This window comes from Mytilus edulis, chromosome 5, assembly GCF_963676685.1.
Source record: "Mytilus edulis chromosome 5, xbMytEdul2.2, whole genome shotgun sequence".
In the NCBI taxonomy this organism is placed as follows: domain Eukaryota; kingdom Metazoa; phylum Mollusca; class Bivalvia; order Mytilida; family Mytilidae; genus Mytilus; species Mytilus edulis.
This window is the reverse complement of record NC_092348.1, coordinates 61,461,030-61,482,662: the sequence shown is the minus strand read 5'-3', so window position 1 is coordinate 61,482,662 and position 21,633 is coordinate 61,461,030. Positions and strand designations below refer to the sequence as shown.

Here is a 21,633-nt window from a genome sequence, read left to right as displayed (position 1 = left end):
CTCCAAAACTGTGTCTCAGATTTTTCCTATTGTATTTCATTCTCTCATAAATTTACAATGAAATTTGCAACAATAATTCATTAGAGACCACTAAATTCAATTGGGTATAAAATTTTTTCTATTGATGCTTTTGGAAATCTGAGACACAGTTTTGGAGGTCAAGTTTATTCAGGACGTCTTTATTATTTGGACTATGAATGACAGATTATATCCTATCCATCCCCACTAAAATATTAAATACTTGTCTTCGACCTATTAGTGGTTTTTTCACGACGGAATGTGACTTTCTTGTTTTTCTTCCATGCATGCACATATTGTCACATCAAGGATTTATATAGTCAACAGAGGCGGATTTATGGGGGCATGGTGCCCATGAGTTATGTTTACCCATTTGTGTAACCCGAATAATACTGTCGTTATATTACGCTCACTATCGATCACTATATTAACGAAAGGCGTATAAAATCGGAGACGATAAGGGCTTGGATTATTCGAGTTACCACTTGATAAGAAAATATCCTTTCATCATGTAAGATGGATTATCGTTTTAATAAATGTAACACCGAGGAAATTTCCGAATGACAGATATATCTCCCATTTCGTCTATGTTATTCAAAAACGACGCGTTTGTCAGTTATATAAAAAAGGGAGATGAAGTATGGATGTTATTGAAACAATAACCCAAAAAAGTTTTGAGATGGATGTAAGCAATTAAAGTATGATCTATTATAATGAGAAAAACCAATATCGTGAAGTCGGCTATAAAAGGCCCCGAAATGAAAATTATGAAACAACTCATTTGAGAAAACTAGCTGCCTAATTTATAACAAAACAATTTTTCGAAAAACAAATATGACAGACATCAATTAACGACAACAACTGTACTACAGGCTCCTGACATGGGACAGGTACATACATAATATGCGGGGTTAAATTAATTTGTGAGCGGTCAACTCTCCCCTAACCTTGGACAGTTGTATAACAGCACAACATAAGAACTAACTACAAAATCAGTTGGGACGGGATAGGATATAATCTGACATTGCAACTATTCATAGTCCAAATACATTCTGTAATAATGACGTCTTGAAAGTTTCTTTTTTTAATTTTTGAGTTGTTTGGTTTCTTGTGGATAGTTGTCTCATTGGCAATCACGCCACATCTCCTTTCATATATTAACTCATCAGTTCGATATAATTTACAAAAATCACAGACCGGACGTAACAGGGTATTCATAGATCCCTAACATAAAAAGACACACAAAGTACAGACTCATAGTTTTATTAGTAACTGAACAATTAGGGAAAACATGACCTTGTGCGATGTCAAAATATAGGTATCGACAGATTGTAGTTCCGTGAAAAGTCCTAAATATAATATACGTTTAAGTAGTTCCAGCTGAATTCTTTTACTAGTATTTATAATATTCATACGCTGAGTCGTAGGGGAGGTTTAAACAATATACTAAGAGGTCGACAAGTAACCCTTACCCTACAGGGCAGCAAGTCGACAGGTCAACAATTCAGCAGGTCGACATGTCAGCATTTAAATAATTCGTCTCGAACAATTGGTTATGGTGTCAGCAGGTCTACATGTCGAAAGATAAGCAAGTCGACAGTTTAGATATTAGTGCATTATACGTTTAGTGTTATTGAATTTTGAGTAATTTTCGTTGGTTTTCTTGTCGTATATGCTTTTGATTTATCTTCCTGATCCCATTCAAAATGACCTTGTATTTGAAATGTCGTTGTTAAAACACTTTTTACCATTCATTTAGATTCCAGTTGATTGATTGATTGATTGATTGATTGATTGATTGTAAGATGGTTATCGTCAAGTGGTAAATGTAGCATGCATATTCAGGACGAGATACAGTCCTTGGATGGTGTAAACTTCCCACTAACACCATACACCATACACCATTACACCATACACCTTGTACCATTACACCATACACGTTACACCTTTGCACCATACACCTTACACATTACACCATACACCATTCCCATTCTATCTACACGATCCGAAATTACCCATAATGCAATTCAGATTATTATTATTGTTTATGTTTACAATACGAAAAAATAAAATAAAAAGAACTTCGCACACCATCATTCACACCATTCCCGATCGCACGTTTCACAATCACACCATTCCTCAAACATCATTACACCATTCACCTTACACCATACACCATAGCACCATACACCTTACACCATTGCACCATATGCCATACACCATTTCACCATACACGTTTTTTGGGGAAGTTTACACTATCCAAGGGCTGTAAGCATATGATAAAAAAAAACAGTGATCCATCAAAACAATTGAGTCGTCTCTACATAGGTAATTACATTTAATGCACAAATAATTGTTCAAGTTTTGCGTAAATGTCCAGATCTACATTGTAAGGAATGACAAATCACGGTATACGGAAACGATTTCTGTGGCGAAATTGTGGTTTGAAATAAAATAATAATTATATGAAATTATAGGCCAATAAAGACTAATATATCAGCAGTGCACATGATCTTCATACGTTATGAAAATTCAAACAAAAAAATAATTATCTTATCCTTTCTTTTTTGTTGACGAATGCGAAATACGAAGAGTTTTGAAATTCACACAGTGATCTGATATTTTGTCTCTTCTAACATCTTGTTAACCATAAAAAAAAACTTTCCATGTTTAATGCTTCAGGTTGATTTATGTAAGTGTAAAGTAAATGTTATTAACATTTGTATTTATAATAACGACTAAACAGATAAGATATTGTTCGCTTAAGTCAAGTTTTATGGACACACCCTTTTTTGAATTTACATTGGAGTTTGATATTTTCGTCAAGGATGAGTCTTTAAAAGAGACAACGCGCGTCTGGCGTACCAAATTTTAAGCGTAGTATCTATGATGAGTTTATTTGTACTGTTTTCCGGTTGTTCATTTTCTTCATTTATTGCCCAATTGTTTGCATAGTGCATGTAGTATTCAATAATGAACTATAGAAAACACTTATTACAGTAAGATATGACGATATGAACAACGCTATTTAATCAGTAAAACAAATTTTGGAATCAGTTACAGAAATATAAGCGGGATGGGTTGAAATCAAATGATCTCAGATTCAAGAATGTTTTTTCTTCAAAATAAAAAATATTTTTACAACACAAAATATTTTAAAAGACTCACTGTATATTTTTTTTATGTAAAAAATATTTCGAAGAGAAGTTGACAGATAGTTCAACATAAATTAATAAATTAATGATCACACTGTCCTTGTTATTGCGAGTTACGTCATGGCGAGTTATGGCGATTTTCGTGTTAAAAAAATCACTATTAAGGGTTGAAGAGTGTGTTTTTTGACACATATTGAACTACCTTTGAATTACGTACGATTGATTATTTCAATTTTTACAGCCCTTGATTTGTTCGTATAATGTCGTACCAATTTAATAATCATATTCAAAACTAACAAATTTGATAATTTTAACGTATATCTAACGATTCAGTATTTAATTCTGACCTTGATATTAGACTCAGTTGTTTCCACAGTTTTGAAATTCTGAACCTGATCTAAAAACTGATACAGAAAGTAAAGTTTTCAAGTCCAAAATAAAAGAACTATGTTTGATTCTCACTGATTTTGCGACATATTCAGAATGTTAAGTGTTACGTTTTCTATGTTGTGTTTTGTGTTGTGTTGTGTTTTCTAAACTCATGTTTGTCTTCTCGTCGTTTTTCATTTTTTGCCATGGCCTTGTCAGTTTGTATTAGACTTATGAGTTTTTTGCCATGGCCTTGTCAGTTTGTATTAGACTTATGAGTTTTTTACCATGGCCTTGTCAGTTTGTATTAGACTTATGAGTTTTTTGCCATGGTCTTGTCAGTTTGTATTAGACTTATGAGTTTTTTGCCATGGCCTTGTCAGTTTGTATTAGACTTATGAGTTTCTTGCCATGGCCTTGTCAGTTTGTATTAGACTTATGAGTTTGGACATATTGTTGGTGCAAATGTATCTGCCTACTATTTTTTCACAAAATCAATATTTTATTTCAGGATGCAGCCCATATGGTACTTTCTAGTCTGTTGTTTTTTGACAGTTGGAGCTGGAGATATTGATTTTCATTACCTTTTGGATCAATACATCCTAATTTGCGGAAACATGCTATGTAATAAAATCAGTGAATTTGTCCCCAAGATTCCAGCATATTTATCAGTTTGTGCTGAATGTTTTTGTGATGAAAAATGTGTTTTCAATGGAACCTGCTGTCCAGATAAATTTTTCTCCCTCAAACTAGAATGCACAAATACTTCAATTGTTTCACACAAAACCGAATCTAAAGATGTTTTCGAAGATTCATTTCTAATGAGAGTGACTTGTCCCGAAGGTACAGATCCATTATCAAAAGCTAATTGTGAGAGTAACAAAACCTTTTCAGAAAAGATACAATATCCGCCTGTAACGTCTTCAGAAACTTTGATATCTTACAAAAATAAATTTTGCGCTCAATGTAATAATGAAAGTAAATTTGAGTATTGGATATTCAATTCAGTGTGTGACGAATTTGTAGACTTTAATTTCATTTCATCCTTAGATGAAATTCTTAAAACAGCTTTAGACAAAAAATGTAAAATAAGCAGCAATTTAACTGTACTGAACACCGCTGGTTGCTTTAGAATGTACGGATACAACACCATAAAGACTTGTAATGTAACAGGTTCTTGGTTAACTTACAACAAAGACATTGAATGGGGATGTCTAAATTACAATAACAGATTCCTTGAGTTTAAGAATGTTTTTTGTTACATATGTAACCCACCAGTAAAAGTTAAAGAAGTAATTACAGATTGTAACATTACGAGGAAATCAGTTTGGTATGAAGATTATCAAAATTTCCAGACAGCTTGTAAAAAACATGGTACAACAACAGCAACATATCCTTTCAAAAATATCTACTGTTACCTCTGCAATTCATTACCTGTGCGAGCTTACGTAGATAACAGGCGTGTGCTTATGTATTTCGATGCTTCTGTTATTATAGAGGAAAAGGTGGTTGACAGGAAATACTTTGAATATATATTTGAAATAGAGCATTTTGACAGTGAATTCATGGATAGTTATTTAAAGACAGAGGCATATCAGTCTTCCGAGACACAACTGATGACAAATCATCGTGTTAATCTAACGGAAATTTACACACATTATTATGCTATGACCGGAAATGGTCATTTCTGTGTAAATGTATCAACAAATGTTATAGCAGACGAAAGACATAATTGTGGTTGTTCCGATGGTTGTCACTTTGATTATAAAAAGCCATGCTGCATTGATGCTAATTTCAAATACTCAACATCGTGTATAGATGGTTATCTGGTGTATGACGGGTGTGAAGATATAGCTAGGGATTTTAATATTTTGTCATATAAGTGTCAAAACAGAGAAGGTTCATCCGATATTTTTTCTTCGATTCCAGTCAATGACAACATGGATAAACCGCAAGGTGTTAACTACAAGAATATATATTGTGCAATGTGTAGAAGTCATAAAGTTAAACGTAAATCTAACTTTTCTGCTGTAAACAAGTTTAAACCATGGAGATTTACCTTGATATGTACAAATGTCATTCCAATATATTTCCATGTATTTTTGTCACAATTATTTGAAACACGAGTTGTATCTAATTGCAACTTTACATTAGTTCCAAATATTTGTCACAAACAATGTCCTTCTAAATCTGCATTTACCAATGGAAATACTAATAGTTCATGGGCCTGTCGGAACTTTAATTCTACACTCAACAGCGTAGATTTTTACTATAAACTTAACAGTTCCTCGCTAAATGAGTATCAAAATATATTTTGTGCTATGGAAGAATCAACAATTAATGAAACTACAACCCTGATACAACAGTGCAATGTGACAGGTCGTTGGAATTTTAGTGACGACCTCTTACATAAAAAATGTACAGAGCTTCCACAGATTGACTTTCACTACCCCTATAAGAATATATTCTGCAAAATGTGTAACGAAGAACGTATCGAGTATGTGAATAACTATAAGGGCAATTTTTTTTGTATTCTTGGTGAACAATATTATGATGATATTTCATTTCGAAGTTTGTTCTCATTTTTGTCATATGAGGAACAAAAAGACAGCATAGGACACGAAACCTGCAAAGAGAGCCAAGTGTATGATTCAATAAAGGTAAGCAACGTTAACCATAAAATCTTCGATAATGTATTAGGAGCTGTTTAATTGTATTATTGCACTGAAAGCTTTTCCATGTGTTCGGTCATGCCTGCATAAGTGCATTTGAAATCTTCGATATTCAATGAGTGTACTGGTTTATTACTCTCACATAACGACCCATGTAGTAGATAACTTATCTTGTTTCCAATTATCATGATTTTGTTTTTGTTATTGCAGCAGACCAATCCCCAAACACAATATGTTTTTTTTTTGTAAGGAGAAAATATTATTTGTAATGTTTAACAGAAGAACTGGGAATAACCAACAAAACTTGGCATCCCACATCTTCCCCACGTCATTCAATAAAGAGAAAATGTTCTATAAATTACTCAAACCACCTTCTCGTTTTGGTATAACACCTTAATTGAAAATTAATCACAAACTTTACATTTTTTCGGTAATCCAATGGGTACTAATTGTGCATCATTTTGGTCGACTTGTTTAGGTGCTCATAAAAAGCAGACTTCATACAGAACCTTTCCAAAGACAGTGAAAAATTCTTTTATATATCATTATCTGCTGGTGTTATTGTTATTAATTGGTGCTTAAGATGTTCATTAAATATGCATTCAAAAATATCAAATATCAAATATCAAATATCAAATATCGAGGAGCATTAGTACAGTGATTTTGTCATATTTTTGTTCAGTTGATCATAATTTGGTTTGGTGTTTTCGAATAAAAAATAATGACAAAGGATGTGTTCCTAAAAGAAGCCATGCAGATAAATTTAGCTTGGACAATATCTGTGTTTATATCTATTATATTGGTTAGTGCAAATGTTGTATTATACAAGAAATACTATGAAACATTAACGCTTGTGTATTAAATCTAGGGTATTGTGTTGGTATTGTTTGTAACAAATTAACAAATGTTCTTCTTCTGCAGCTAACATTACATTTTTTATCATAATTTACAATTGCTTTTAAATAATCCGAACAAAAATTGCCCTTTTGTAAATATTTCAATATTTATGAAAATTCAGCAGCATGGATTGGTTAAGGAATGTGATGGTTTTGTCCATGTTCGACATGGTTCAATTCTGTAATCAAACATGTATATCGTAACAAATAGGAAATATAAATAGTGAGATAGACGAACCGATGAACAAACATGATACAATTATTAAATTCATTTAAGAAAATAACGTTATTGAAAATACTTGTATAAAAAGGCAAAAGGATAAGAGAATCCATGATATGGTTTTTTCTCTTGGAAAATGTCAGTCTCAAAAAATCAAATTACATATATTAATGATGCTAACTTGCATTTCAAGAATTCTGCTGTCAATATAATAAGCTAAAACATGCCGATTTATTATCATTACTTGGGCACTTTGATAAACCTAAAAACGGAGACCAATTCCTGTCTCTAAAAAAAACTATTGAAAAAGAGGAACGAAAGATACCAAAGGGACAGTCAAACTCATAAATCTAAAACAAACTGACAACGCCATGGCTAAAAATGAAAAAGACAAACAAACAACAGCACACACGACACACCATAGAAAACTAAAGAATAAACAACACGAACCCTACCAAAACACTAGGGGTTATCTCAGGTGCTCCGGAAGGGTAAGCAGATCCTGCTCCACATGCGGCACCCGTCGTGTTGCTTATTAAAGTAGATATATAGAAATAAGAATATGTAATAGAAGTGCAAATGATACAAATATCCACCAATACAAAATGACGTTGAGAACTATATGTGGCCGTTCAACATTTAACAACGACCAACACCGTTACAATATAATCATTATAAACGGACCCGACATAAAAAAAAATTAACTTATTGAAGTGATTAGAAAAGGTTTTTTATTAGAAATTTGGTACATTATGTAATTATGTCTTATCAACAACGCTTTCAAGAACTTTCATTACGTTCGTTAAACTAATATGTATTAACTTTCATCTAAACTATGACAAACCTGATTTTTAATTACTTAACCACACAATTTTTATTTTCGATATCATGCTTTACGTGCTTTAATTGTCATCAACTATAGTTTGAGTAAATCAATTTTGACGTAAAACATCAATCAACAATCTCCTTTACTCTTTGTATGCTTATTATTAGAGATCAACTGGACCAAATCATGACAAAATTCCTGTACTAAACGCTTCAAGATATGACAACGTTCCTATCCGTGTCAAATGTCAATGGTATAATGGTGTTTTTTAAGGCTACGGCTTCATTCGAAAAAGTTATCGCATATTAGTTCAAATCTGAACTGATCTGATGATAATATGCTTATTATAGGACACTTAAGGTGATCGTTAAAGAAAGCTACCTAAACAAATCATAATCAACTGAACCAAATCATGACAAAATTCCTGACAGTGTTCTAAACGCCCCTAGATATGACAACGTTCCTATCCGAGTCATATGTAAATAGTATAGGGGCATTTTTTAAGGCTACTTCTTCATTCGAAAAAGTTATCTTCAATTAATTAAAATCTGAACTGATCTGATAATAATATACATTACTTAAAATAGATATGATGTATATGTTAATTAGGTTGCAATCACATGACACAACAAGACAATAAGGAATAAACACACTTGTATTGTTTTAAGTATTTTTGTATTTCTATATTCAAATTAGTAATATTAACAACAACAGCTTGAATAAAACTTACAAAAGAAACGGTAAATTGAAAGTTGACGTTGGAATTTCCTATAAAAATGAAAAAAAATACCTACTCATAATAAATTCCATATATGTATTTCTTATCCTAATCTAAAGAAATGTAACTATGAAAATATGTTTATATGGCTAATGGGTTGTGAGAATCTAGAAGTTCTAAAACACCTATGTAATTTAATAATCAGTCTCTGGACTGAAAGGGATAAGTTGATACAAAATGTAAATGATGCCAATTTGCTCACCCAGTGAATCATTCATAGACCAAATTTAAATTTTATATGGCACTAATGGTACCTATAAACAGTTGAATAACATTTTTACATGTTGAATATATACATATATAAATATCTGCAGTTTTAATTTTGCTTTTGTGTTTATTTTCTTTAATCTATATTTTGTCATTTGTATATCATTAAGAATTAATAATAATCATTGTAATAAATTGTTTGTAATTATACTGCTCTTTAAGGGCGTCCTTTATTGACAATAAAAAATATTGTATTGTATGAATTGTCATAACAAAACCATATAATACTTTCACTGAAAACTATCTCTGTTCAACTGATTTACAGATATACTTCTTTTGTAGGATACATGTCGTGATATTGTTTGTTACCCTGGACGAGTATTGATTAATGAGACGTGCATACCACTTCTACCATACACTTCTAATCTTGGTTATACACTTACTTTTGGAGTTCAAGTTCAGTCTGAAGATCCGATAACAGACCAACGATACTTACTACAAACATTGGAAGACGAAATTCTGGTTCAGCTAGGCAAGCAGTTGAATAGAAAAATATTTCCCTTTTTAGAAATAATGATTATGAAAGCGAATGACACTTGTTTATCAGATGAGAATTTGATTGGGCCATATTTACATGTATCTGTATTTTTGAAATTATTCGTTAACGTCGTTGTTAACCGAGACGACATTGAAACAAAACTTCTAGAATTCCAAAAACATGAGTTTTCATTTAAGTATAATGTTGGTTGTGTCTATTGTACTATAAAATGCAAAGTTACATATGACAATGATTCACTTTATCTTCCGATCGATATGCATATTAAAAGGTTTGATAGTACAAAGTGTTATCTGAAGACCACAAACATGATACCTGAATCTCACAAATATGTTCACTCACACATCAGTTCTTTGCTCCAGTGTCCACAGATAGAATTCAATGAAAGAGAATTCATCTTCGATAAATATAAAAACATACTTAATGTACCACAATACAATACTGTTTTGGATTACTACAATTTCTACCTAACCAGATCAGACCATGGAAGGATTTGTTTAAATACATTTAAAAGTATGATGGTATCTTCTTCAGAAATGAGTGTGTTACAGATAATATATCTGATATTTACAATATTATCGTTACTATGCTTATTCCTGACTTTTATGACGTATTGCCTGTTTGAGCAGCTACGTACACTACCAGGAAAGAACAATATGTGTCTTGTCGTTGCCTTATTTTTTGCAATGGCTTTTCTAGAATTTGGTATGAACAAAACAAACAATATAACTCTTTGTATTGTACTGGGTGGATTTATTCATTACTTCTGGTTATGTACATTTTGTTGTTTAAATGTTTGTTCCTTTCATATGTATTGCACATTTAGCCGTAATTCTGTTTATCGGAGTAGAAGAAAATCAAAAGAACAAAAACGTCTCTTGCTATATATTCTATACTCGTCTGGTCTTCCGGCCATCATCATTATCATGAATATACTTTTTACAAATTTTCTCAAAGGTAAGGAATTGTATGGTTATGGCGGGAAAATCTGCTTTATTTCAGAAAGGTTATCTTTCGTTATAACATTTATAGTTCCGATCACGATCATGTGTCTGTTGAACGTTTTTTTCTTTGTATATTCAGCACATTCGATTGCGTCGACTCCAAAATTAAAAAATGACGATTCTAGTCAGCATAATTCAGTTAATCTATCTGTTTACATCAAATTATTCACAATAACAGGCAGTTCTTGGGTAATACAAATAATAGATTCGTTTCTACCACTGTCCCCCTTTTCGGTAATTGTGTCCCTGTTAAATGCTTTGCAGGGAATCTATATTTTCGTTGCATACATATGCAACAAACGTGTTTTTATTCTTTATCGTAGTTTAATTTGTAATAAGCCCGTTATCAAATCGGGTTCTGAATCACGTAATGTCACTAAAAATGAAACTTTGATAGTAACAAAATTATGAAATAAACAGACGGCTGTTACTAAAGACAAATATTTGCATCATAAAGTGAAATGATATGGTAACGATTAACTTTTTGAAAATTACATTAAGGTTCCTCGCTGTAATTTTGATTTCATTTTGTGAAGAAGCTGTGCATCATCTTTGTTGACATGACTGGATCCTATCCTAATATACATGTATATATGTACTGAAATTTGATAACAGTGAACCTATTCATTAACGTTTACTTCATTCGTATTGTGTCGCGTAAAATCACCTTGACACAAAACCAAATGTATTTTTTAAATTATTGTCTTGACATTAGATCTTTTCTACAATGCTTATTCAAGCTTAAGTAATCGAAAAAAAACCTACTATGAACCATAATTTGATAATTGCAAGGCTGCTATTTTGAACTTTTCACTGGTCTAGTACAGTAACCGTTCGAATTCTGCCTTTTTTTAAACTCCGTTAGGACTGCTGTTCCCTTATTTTTGACATTTTTACCTATTATGTCTGTTTGTTTTGTTCACACATCGTTGTCAATATAATAAAACTTTATGCGAATGTCATACAAGTGAGAGGTTTAGCTAGCTATAAAACCAGGTTTAATGCACCATTTTCTACATAAGAAAATGCCTGCACCAAGTCAGGAATATGACAGTTGTTGTCCATTCGTTTGATGTGTTTGAGCTTTTGATTTTGACATTTGATTAGGGACTTTACGTTTTGAATATCCTTGGAGTTCAGTATTTTTGTGAATAAACTCATCATAGATACCATGATTGAAATTTAGTATTTGTGTCAGATTCTGTTTAACTTTTTTAGGAAGTTTTCTTGTAACGTATGTAGGTTAACCAAAAATTGGTACGATTCAAATCACCTATCAATAAGGAAAAGCGAAGGGACAATAGTGGGGAAGTTTGTGTTATATTTTATAGCTACTAGGACCAGTTATCATCAATAATGAATTATATTTATTTTTCGCTTTATTAGATATTCATGTCAAATTTTGATATTGTGTTGCAAGAAGATGAGATTGTCTGTAAAATAAGCTTTCTAGATCGTCTACATTCGGTGTATTGATTTGGTAGCTGATTTTTATTTATGAATAAACTCATTATAGATACCAGGATTTAAAAAAAAGATATTTACGCCAGACGTGCGTTTCGTCTACAAAAGACTCATCAGTGACGCTCGAATAAAAAAAAATCTAAAAGGCCAAATAATGTACGAAATTAATATGAACTTATGGTAAATTAATTTTACTTGAAATAATAGTTTTACGGTGTATAAGTCAGATAATGCATATTTTACTGTTTTCCTTTCGTATAACAAACCTTGTGGTGTCAGGATTGCCCAAAGAAAGACACCACTACGTTCGGTATGTCATTAGATCATTCATTATACCCGTCAACGAAAAATCGTACAATATGCATTATCTATAGAATTAATATTGTATATAGCTCTCTTATACCCTGAACATTAATGTGTCACATTGTGTTGTGTATGCAATGGTGTAACTGTGTAAATTAAAACAAAAATTTACCTGCATGTAGAATACTTAATTTTTCATAATTGCCTACATCATACATGACATTGTTGTTTAATAAATACTACATGTATGTGTTTCATAGCTTATATGTGAATAAAGAATTAAAAAAAAAATTACAGATTTAATGCACGGTGGCAACAAAAAACACTGTTTCGTTTTATATCAACATGAATTGTCAAATTGACAACTATAGGAGTGGTATTCGGATATAGATTTCATAATATTTATACTGCAAAGATAACATCTGCCGAGTTGATCAGTCAGAGTAGTTAGGTATTGTTGACAATCATAATTACAAACAAAAAAGGAAATGTAGTTCAATCCAGTTAAAAAAAAGGCATTGAACTTTATTATGGTTTTAGCTTATAGCTCTCAACGTTACAGTGTATTTATGCATGTCAAATGTATAGGTTTAATCGTTCCTGATGAAGGTAAATCCAGAAAAGCTCTTAGAACAGGCAGGAAGAACATTATAAAGTGTTTATTTCATTTAATAGCACTGGGTCAATATTACAGCTGGTGAACTGTTAGTTCCCGATCACCTTAGTAGTCAGTGTTTCGGTACTGACATGATTTATAACATATACTATAAAACTCCCCGTTCACCAATATCAGTGTACACGATAGGCACATATGGACTAACCATCAGCAAGCACAATCGAAAGCACAAGTTCGAGAATCAAAACAGATACCTCAAATGTTTATGAGCATTAAAAGCAAAAAAGGCACAGCACATATATCATTTTGTCTTAATTCAAATTTCCTTATCGGGTAATGTTGTAACCTTACATTTTAGTGATAACAGGGATAGCAATGACCTACTATGACTCCCTATTTAAAAGTCCAGGCTAAACATGAAAATATTATATATGGACACCTTGCAAAAGAGGGACAAAAGATACCAAAGAGACAGTCAAACTCATAAATTTAAAACAAACTGACAACGCCATGGCTAAAAATGAAAAAGACAAACAAACAACAGCACACACGACACAACATAGAAAACTAAAGAATAAACAACACGAACCCCACTTTTGCAAATGACATGTAAAATTTGATTTGGAGAAAAAACTAGCCTAAGTCATGTACACGTATAATATCGTATAAGGGAGGAAAAGGTAAAATAACAAAACTCAGTAGAAAATTCAAAACAGAAATCCCTTATCAAATGGCAAAATCAAAAGTTCTAAGACATCAGACGAATGGAAAACAACTGCCATATTTCTGAATTGGTAAAGTCATTTTCTTTTATAGAAAATGGTAGAGTAAACCAGGTTTTGTAGCTAGCTAAATAAAAGCAACAGTAGTATACCGCTGAAACAGATCCGGGTCACCAACCAAAACCGAGGGAAACACATCATCTATAAGAGTAAATCAACGGAACAATAGAAACACTGCCATATTCCTGACTTGGTACATGACATTTTAAGAAATTTAAACCTTTTCATGTCTATGACAGTCCCATTATATTGACAATAATGTGTGAGCAAAACAAACAGACATAATAGGTATACATGTCAAAAATTGGGGTACAGCAGTCAACATTGTGTTATTATCTTAACATTTTAAACACAGAACATTATGTTAACAAAGAAATACAAATAGAATGTAGGTACGTTATAGACAAAGCACATATGCAAGAATGAAAGACAAGAATACAATTGCGCGATGTATAAATACTGAGCCACGCCAAAAGGATATTACGAAAAATTACTAAACAGTAAAGGTAAAAAATATACAAAGACAAACAAAAAGAACAATATAACACGTATTTATGAAACACATATTTTGAAATCAACTGGAGTAAAATAGTTCACATTGACCAATTCAATCATTAACTTCTGCTTCAAGGTTTTATCAAATATGTAGCCATATTATAGCACATGCAAGTTCTGTAGTTGTATTTGTGGTTGGCATTGTCTGTTGTCACCCATCCACAAAAAGTTTCTGCAAAGGATTTATGAATTTAAAAATAAGTTCCACATATGTAAATTTAAAATTATGAAGCTGTAATCGAATATTATACAATTATAGCCTTTGTATGAGTTCGATACGAGGTTATATCGACCTAAGAGAAGCATATTGACTGAGGACGAAGTCCGAGGTTGACATGCTTCTCTAAGTCGATATAACTTCGTATTGACTTCTACCAAATGCTACAATTGTTATATTATTAATCAATAACTATTGCATGAACAATGTAAAATTGGGGATTTCTAGAATGTATTTTTAGTAACATGCTGTATGCCCTGTGCAATATGCTGTTTTTGACCGAAAAGCTTAACACAACAGTATTGTCGTGCAATCTGAGTAAATACAAATGTACATGTGATCAAGTTTTAACGAATTAAAAATCCTTAAAAATATTCGATTAATAGTATAACAACATACAACGTACTATTAGGTTGGTGTTAAGTATCACGTTAATCTTGCATTCAATAGTCATTTGCCGATTACCGAATGATTCTGTTATTACACACGTTTTAAATACATCACTTCCTTTTGTCAATCGTATACTGGTTCTACACCGGACAAAGTTGGCTTTTGCCCACGCAAAGCATGATAAGTTGAAAATGATATATCAGCGTTTTAACAAATTTTTAGTGAAAAATAACTTCTGTTATCAAAAGTATTCAGCTTAACAACAATTTAACTGTAATTAAAAGATTTGAAAAGCTTAAAGGTTACACACATTACGCACAGATAAATTTTTTCCTTCCGCTAGCTCTCCGTCATCTATAAAAATGTATGTCTCTCCTAAGGAAGACAACACAAAAGGGATCTCTAATTACAGGATCAATTACGGGAATTGGCAAACAGACTATTGTGAACACATCAACCGATTAGTGATTGTCGTCATCACGAACCAACAAGATTTAAGGATATTAAATGAATATTGGTGAATATTTAAATTTGCTCAATGGATTATCATATGGTACGATCTTTCGAGTGCAGTACATATCTTAGGAAGGATACTGTTCACCAGTATTGAAAATGTTCTGTATGACATATGTCGTCTCTTTACAATACAATCGATTTCATGCTTTACATGTATTTTGTTCTTTTTTTGTCAATCCATTCGTCATGTATATCTAATTTCTTCTATTTATTTCATCGATAATGCTTGAGACCAATTTTATGTATAGGTATTTTAATACGCCTGAACATGAAAATCCTAAAGGTGCTTGATGAAAATAGAGATGCTAATCTCAAGACAACTTTGTTTGAGGAGTTGCAAAATACACTTGATACAATTTCATAATTAAAACACTTAAACTCAATATCAAATTACATCATTAAAAAAGGTATGGATATAACCCATCAGCGTATATTTGTTCCTTTTAACAAAAAAGTCTTCTTAATAAGTTATAAATAATCTTTCCCTTCGACAGATAACAACGAATATGTTCCAATTGTCGTAACTACGATCCCATCCTCTTTTCCACGAATGTGACATACCGAATGAGACTTATTACCAGGTTTGTTCATACACGACGGATGCAAACTGTAGAGTAGGATCTGATTACCCGCCAAGGGCATCAAAGATAACCCCGATTTTTGTTGGGTTCGTGTTGCTCAGTCTTTCGTCTTCTATGTTGTTTTTGTAGAGTGAGACTCTTGTTTGCTTTTTTTCGTTTTTCTTTTTTTTACCGTGACATTATCAGTTCGATTTTCGACTCATATGTTTGACTATCATTCTCGTAACTTTTGCCTCTATTATACAATACTTATTCGTGGCAAAAAACTGGTGAACCATGTAAGTGGTGAAATTTTCAACTGACGTAAGTCGAGGTTGTTGGATGATCGATTTACTTGCTTGGTCTGTAAATTTATCAATTGTGTTATATTCCCGATCGTAACAAGTCTAGATTCGCTTGCCTGTTGATGCAAGGACAGCATAATATGTATATCTTGCGGACACATCCGGTTTCTCACAGTTCGTAGGTAATAAGTTACCACAAGGTTTTTTATCCTATGGTTTGTATCTCCAAACAATGTTTTTAAGATAAAGCGATAGTCAATTCATGTATGCGCACCACGCAGCACTAGTAATGCATTGTAGCTGTTACACGGTCCAGCTCTAAGTCAAAATCCTATGTCCTGATGTATCTCGAACGTTAATCATCTAGATTGACGTGTAAAATACAATAACGGATGAGCTTTGATGGTTTCATTAATTGTTCCCAAAGCCACTATATAGACATTGCAATTAGGACAACGATGATCAATATTAAATGGCATCACAAACTCAAATTAATGTCGATCAAGTCCTGAAACAGATCGAGTATACAAATTTGTGATTTACTTTTTTTTATTCAAAGTTATTTCTATTTGAAAATTTGACTGTGGGAATCAGTCTGGAACTCCATAATATTTCTAAATTTATATAAACTGTTCTTGAAATCCTAGCACAAAAAGAACAATAGTTTGTTAATTTGAAAAGATAAATTAAGTGTTCTTAATGATCCCATACTATGATTTTCCCGACCCTATCTGAATGCTTGACCACTGTTAGTTATTATTTATTTTCTCGATATGCATAATGACAGTCGTAATATAGGGGTTTCTTGATCATGTTATCATAATGATTTAATTACTTTAAATTATAGATGTATACAATTTTTTAAAGCTTGACATGATGAATGTTAATAAATTGAAAACAACACGTTATAAATTTCGTGCGTCCGAATCTCTTTTCTGGATTTACCTTCATCAGGAACGCTTAAGGTAGTACCCAACACTTTCACTAAAATAAATTTGGCTCGTTTAATTTTCATAAAAATTTGGTCAAAGTATTTACTTTGACACTTAAACAAAAATATAAAAATTTAAAAGAAATTGAACCAACCGTTTTGTCAGAAAAAATTCAACGGTTATATAGCAATTTGACAAACACCAATTTTGATCATTGAGATTCTTCATATTCCTTGCACAACACAACGTAATTAAAACGTTAAGCTGACTTTACAGAGTTATCTCCCTGTAGTGTTAGGTACCACCTTCAAGTCGAATAATTGAAAGCCAAGGATGAATAGTGTGTAAACTAGATAGGTTGGATTATGACATTATTGTTTCATAACAATATGGTTTCTTTCATAACTGCCAGTCTTATTTCATTTTGCCTGCATCTTCAAAAAAGCTGTGACCTGACAACTCTGCCATACGGAATATTCTGAGCAGGAATATTTAGAACTACGGGAACTATTTTTGAATGATTAATATAAGATAATAAAGAGATGGATTATTTTAGTTTGATTATCGATATGACAAGATTGCTACGCCGTGGCTATTCCCGCATCTGTATTATTCAGGACTTAAATAGTCTGTTACAGTAGGTCATTGTTTTACAATAGTTAACGAAAACGCATCAAAGAAACCATTATCACTGAACTAGTATATATTTGTTTAGGGGCCGGCTGAAGGACGCCTCCGGGTGCGGGAATTTCTCGCTACATTGAAGACCTGTTGGTGACCTTCTGCTGTTGTGTTTTTTTATTTTGGTCGGGTTGTTGTCTCTTTGACACATTCCCCATTTCCATTCTCAATTTTATTATACAGTATATAAAAATATAGTATAAGTCTCATAACTCTGATTAAAATGGTCAAATCAAAAGGATGATATCACATGATCAACAACATCTAATGACAAACAAACCTACCAAATAAGAAAGCTGTCTGTAAAATGAGTGAGAGAAGTTACATTCAAAAAGTATTATTGTAGTACAAAAATTAGAAAAATTCCAATAGCTACTGTAAGTATGATCAAATTTAGATCAAGGTATAGTATTGTAAATTACACATGATGACAAATAATCATGCCAAGAATGAGACCTTTATGTCAAATGGTCTCAGAATAGTTGCCTCTACAAGATAGAGTTAAAATCTAAAACCTCCAGTAAAATGCTCGGATCAAACTGATGGTTTTATAATGTCAACTACGCATCATGACAATCCTACCAATTTTGAGAGATTTCAGTAAATATATGCATAGTTTTATCGATGTTCAAATCTAATAAATCGATTTAAAATAATCAATATTACAAATAAAATCTGAGGTGATCGCATGAACTCATAAAATAGAGAAACCAGTTGCGTTCGAATTCTGATATAAATGCACCGTAAAACAGTCTCAGAGTACTGTGCATTCATAATTTTTCGTTGGATACCAATTTTCGTGGATTTCGTAGGTACATGTGAACAACGAATTTACATGTTCAACGAAATACACATTTTCCTTAGACTTGTATGAAAACTATAGCAAAACCACGAAATTAAATATCCACGGAAGTGAAATTTTTTCTCAATCCACGAAAATTTGTACCCATGAAATTTAATGAATCCACAGTAATTGCATTCACAAGGTACTCCAAAAATGGTCAAAGTCCCATAACTCCTGTAAATATTGGCGAATTAAAACGGCGGTACAATTTTGTCAACAACTCATAAAAGCTCAGAAAGAACACTTTCTGTAACACGGATTCAGAGGAATGCAGTGTTATTGTTATAATACTAAAAAAAACATGGTCAAAGTCCTTTCGTAAATTTGTTACATTCCTTGCGCTTTGGTTGAAAAACGGGTACGTGTAATTTAAGTTACCAGCCTCACAAGATGCAGGGGCGGATGCAGGAATTTTCGAAAGGGGGGGGGGGGGGGTGCTAACCCAGGGCAAAGGGGGGGTGCAGGGGGGTGAAAAACATATGTCCCGATACAAATGCATTGATCGGCAAAAATAAAGGGGGGTGCGCACCCCCGGACCCCCCCCCCTGGATCCGCCACTGAGATGGGCGATGCTCAAGCTTATAATAAATACAATTTTTGCTCCAATTGTACTTTTTCACATTCTAGAGAAATAAAGCACTGGTGTCTAATACCATAATTACGTCTTAATCCAATATATATATATATTTTAATTTAGACGATGATACATCATTTTGTCTCTTCATTATATATGCATTAGATTGAGATATCTGTAAACTGTCGCTTTAATTTATAATTCAAGGTATGCGAAAACTAGGCACCAGCCAAATATGTCATACCTTTTCAGAAAAAAGATTAAGTTGACAATAAATGTTTTTGAATGGGTTTAAAACCTCATTATACTTTGTTTCTAAAAATGATAGAGAAAAGTGGTAAAGGCAAAAGTTTTAAAAACAATATGCATTAATAGCAAACAATTTCAAATTTTTAGCATTTTTGTTATTTGCACAATTATATAGTTTATTAATACAACAAGTGCTGCAATTCTAAAAATAACTCTAATGAAAAGAATCGCATTGACAATCATAAAATAGAATCTTCTTTTATATAGGATATTTGCAGAACTCTCTGAAATCAGTAAGGTTTATATGTATATTGTATCATGCAAGAATTACAATATTTGAAAATTAGAACTTTTGGTATTCTCTGAGTCATTGCTAACACTTTTTAATACAATTTCTCTGGATCATTGCTAACACTTACCAGTACAATTTCTGTAATGCATATATATTTCTGCTCATTCGTCGAGTTCATGCCGCATTGTCACATTTCCCGTTTTCGTTCCTAATCTTATTGCGAGCACTTCATCAGTACAATTAATCTGTTGGCATTGCTAACATTTTATCAGTACAATTTCTCTTCTCTGAGGCGCTAACACTTTATCAGTACAATTTCTCTGAGGCATTGCTAACACTTTATCAGTACAATTTCTCTGAGGCACTGCTAACACTTTATCAGTACAATTTCTCTGAGGCGCTAACACTTTATCAGTACAATTTCTATGAGGCACTGCTAACACTTTATCAGTACAATTTCTCTGAGGCACTGCTAACACTTTATCAGTACAATTTCTATGAGGCACTGCTAACACTTTATCAGTACAATTTCTCTGAGGCACTGCTAACACTTTATCAGTACAATTTCTCTGAGGCACTGCTAACACTTTATCAGTACAATTTCTCTGAGGCATTGCTAACATTTTATCAGTACAATTTCTCTTAGGCACTGCTAACACTTTATCAGTACAATTTCTCTGAGGCACTGCTAACACTTTATCAGTACAATTTCTCTGAGGCACTGCTAACACTTTATCAGTACAATTTCTCTGAGGCACTGCTAACACTTTATCAGTACAATTTCTCCGAGGCACTGCTAACACTTTATCAGTACAATTTCTCTGAGGCATTGCTCACACTTTATAAGTACAATTTTTCTGAGGCACTGCTTACACTTTATCAGTACAATTTCACTGAGGCACTGCTTACACTTTATCAGTACAATTTCTCATTGTTATTGCTTACACTTTATCAAAACTATCTCACCTATTATGCCACCTATTTTTACAATAATGAAATTAAATCCATTCAATATATTTTTGGAAAAACGATAAATTTATTCACATGGTACATGTATCATTACAATCCTGACATGAAAAATGTATTTTTAAGGACAAATGTTTTACTAACTATACAGCATCGTTCATTGTACTTTTAAGCCGGTAATTAACTGAAAATTGTTGTCTGATTGGTTGTCATGGCAAATTTGCAAAAGTTTTAATCCACAAAAAACCAACACTATTTGAATATTTCGTAGAAGAGCTGTCTAGAAATTTTCAGAGGATGAAGACAATATTACGTAGATAAAACTCACAAGAAATGAAATTGTTTTGAAATTGTGCATTTTCATGATATAGTTAAAGATCACTGAAAAGACATTAATTATCGAAATGCGCATCTTTTGCAGTAGAATTGGTACCGTTAATATTATCAAGTCTGTCGTAAAGGGGATTTGCAAAATCTAAAGGGGTTGTTCGTGAAGGTGTGTCCGACTTTTCTTCTTTTCAGTTACATTCCACAAATAAAACAATAAATATGCCTAAATTCTAATTAAATAATTATTAAACACAAAAACGTAAAATAAAATACCAGTAAAATACACTTAGAGTTGGGATATGTGTAGTAGGACAACACTTTTGTTTTTGTTATTCAAACGTTAACACACCTACTCT

General features: G+C 32.4%; 3 protein-coding genes across 3 annotated transcripts; 2 read left to right on the top strand and 1 right to left on the bottom strand.

The window, feature by feature from the left end:
• The first annotated feature begins 4,074 nt into the window (after positions 1-4,074).
• Positions 4,075-6,253, top strand: LOC139525174 (uncharacterized). Its single transcript, XM_071320362.1, has one exon. It carries the CDS (start codon positions 4,160-4,162, stop codon positions 6,251-6,253), a length of 2,094 nt encoding a protein of 697 aa, XP_071176463.1. The 5' UTR covers positions 4,075-4,159.
• Positions 6,254-6,935: 682 nt separating this feature from the next.
• Positions 6,936-12,623, top strand: LOC139525173 (uncharacterized). Its single transcript, XM_071320361.1, has 2 exons — positions 6,936-7,016; positions 9,484-12,623. The coding sequence occupies exons 1-2, from the start codon at positions 6,936-6,938 to the stop codon at positions 11,110-11,112; spliced, it is 1,710 nt and encodes a 569-aa protein (XP_071176462.1). The 3' UTR covers positions 11,113-12,623.
• A 7,615-nt stretch (positions 12,624-20,238) lies between these two features.
• On the bottom strand, positions 20,239-20,811 carry LOC139525172 (homeobox-like protein HDP1). Its single transcript, XM_071320360.1, has one exon. It carries the CDS (start codon positions 20,809-20,811, stop codon positions 20,239-20,241), a length of 573 nt encoding a protein of 190 aa, XP_071176461.1.
• Positions 20,812-21,633: the final 822 nt, after the last annotated feature.

Bases quoted from the DNA above. Each gene is read 5' to 3' on its own strand.
- LOC139525174 (XM_071320362.1), top strand. From the start codon at position 4,160: ATGCTATGTAATAAAATCAGTGAATTTGTCCCCAAGATTCCAGCATAT.
- LOC139525173 (XM_071320361.1), top strand. From the start codon at position 6,936: ATGACAAAGGATGTGTTCCTAAAAGAAGCCATGCAGATAAATTTAGCT. The intron at 7,017-9,483 runs GTTAGTGCAAAT...CTTCTTTTGTAG, and splicing joins TGTTTATATCTATTATATTG to GATACATGTCGTGATATTGT.
- LOC139525172 (XM_071320360.1), bottom strand. From the start codon at position 20,811: ATGCCTCAGAGAAATTGTACTGATAAAGTGTTAGCAGTGCCTCGGAGA.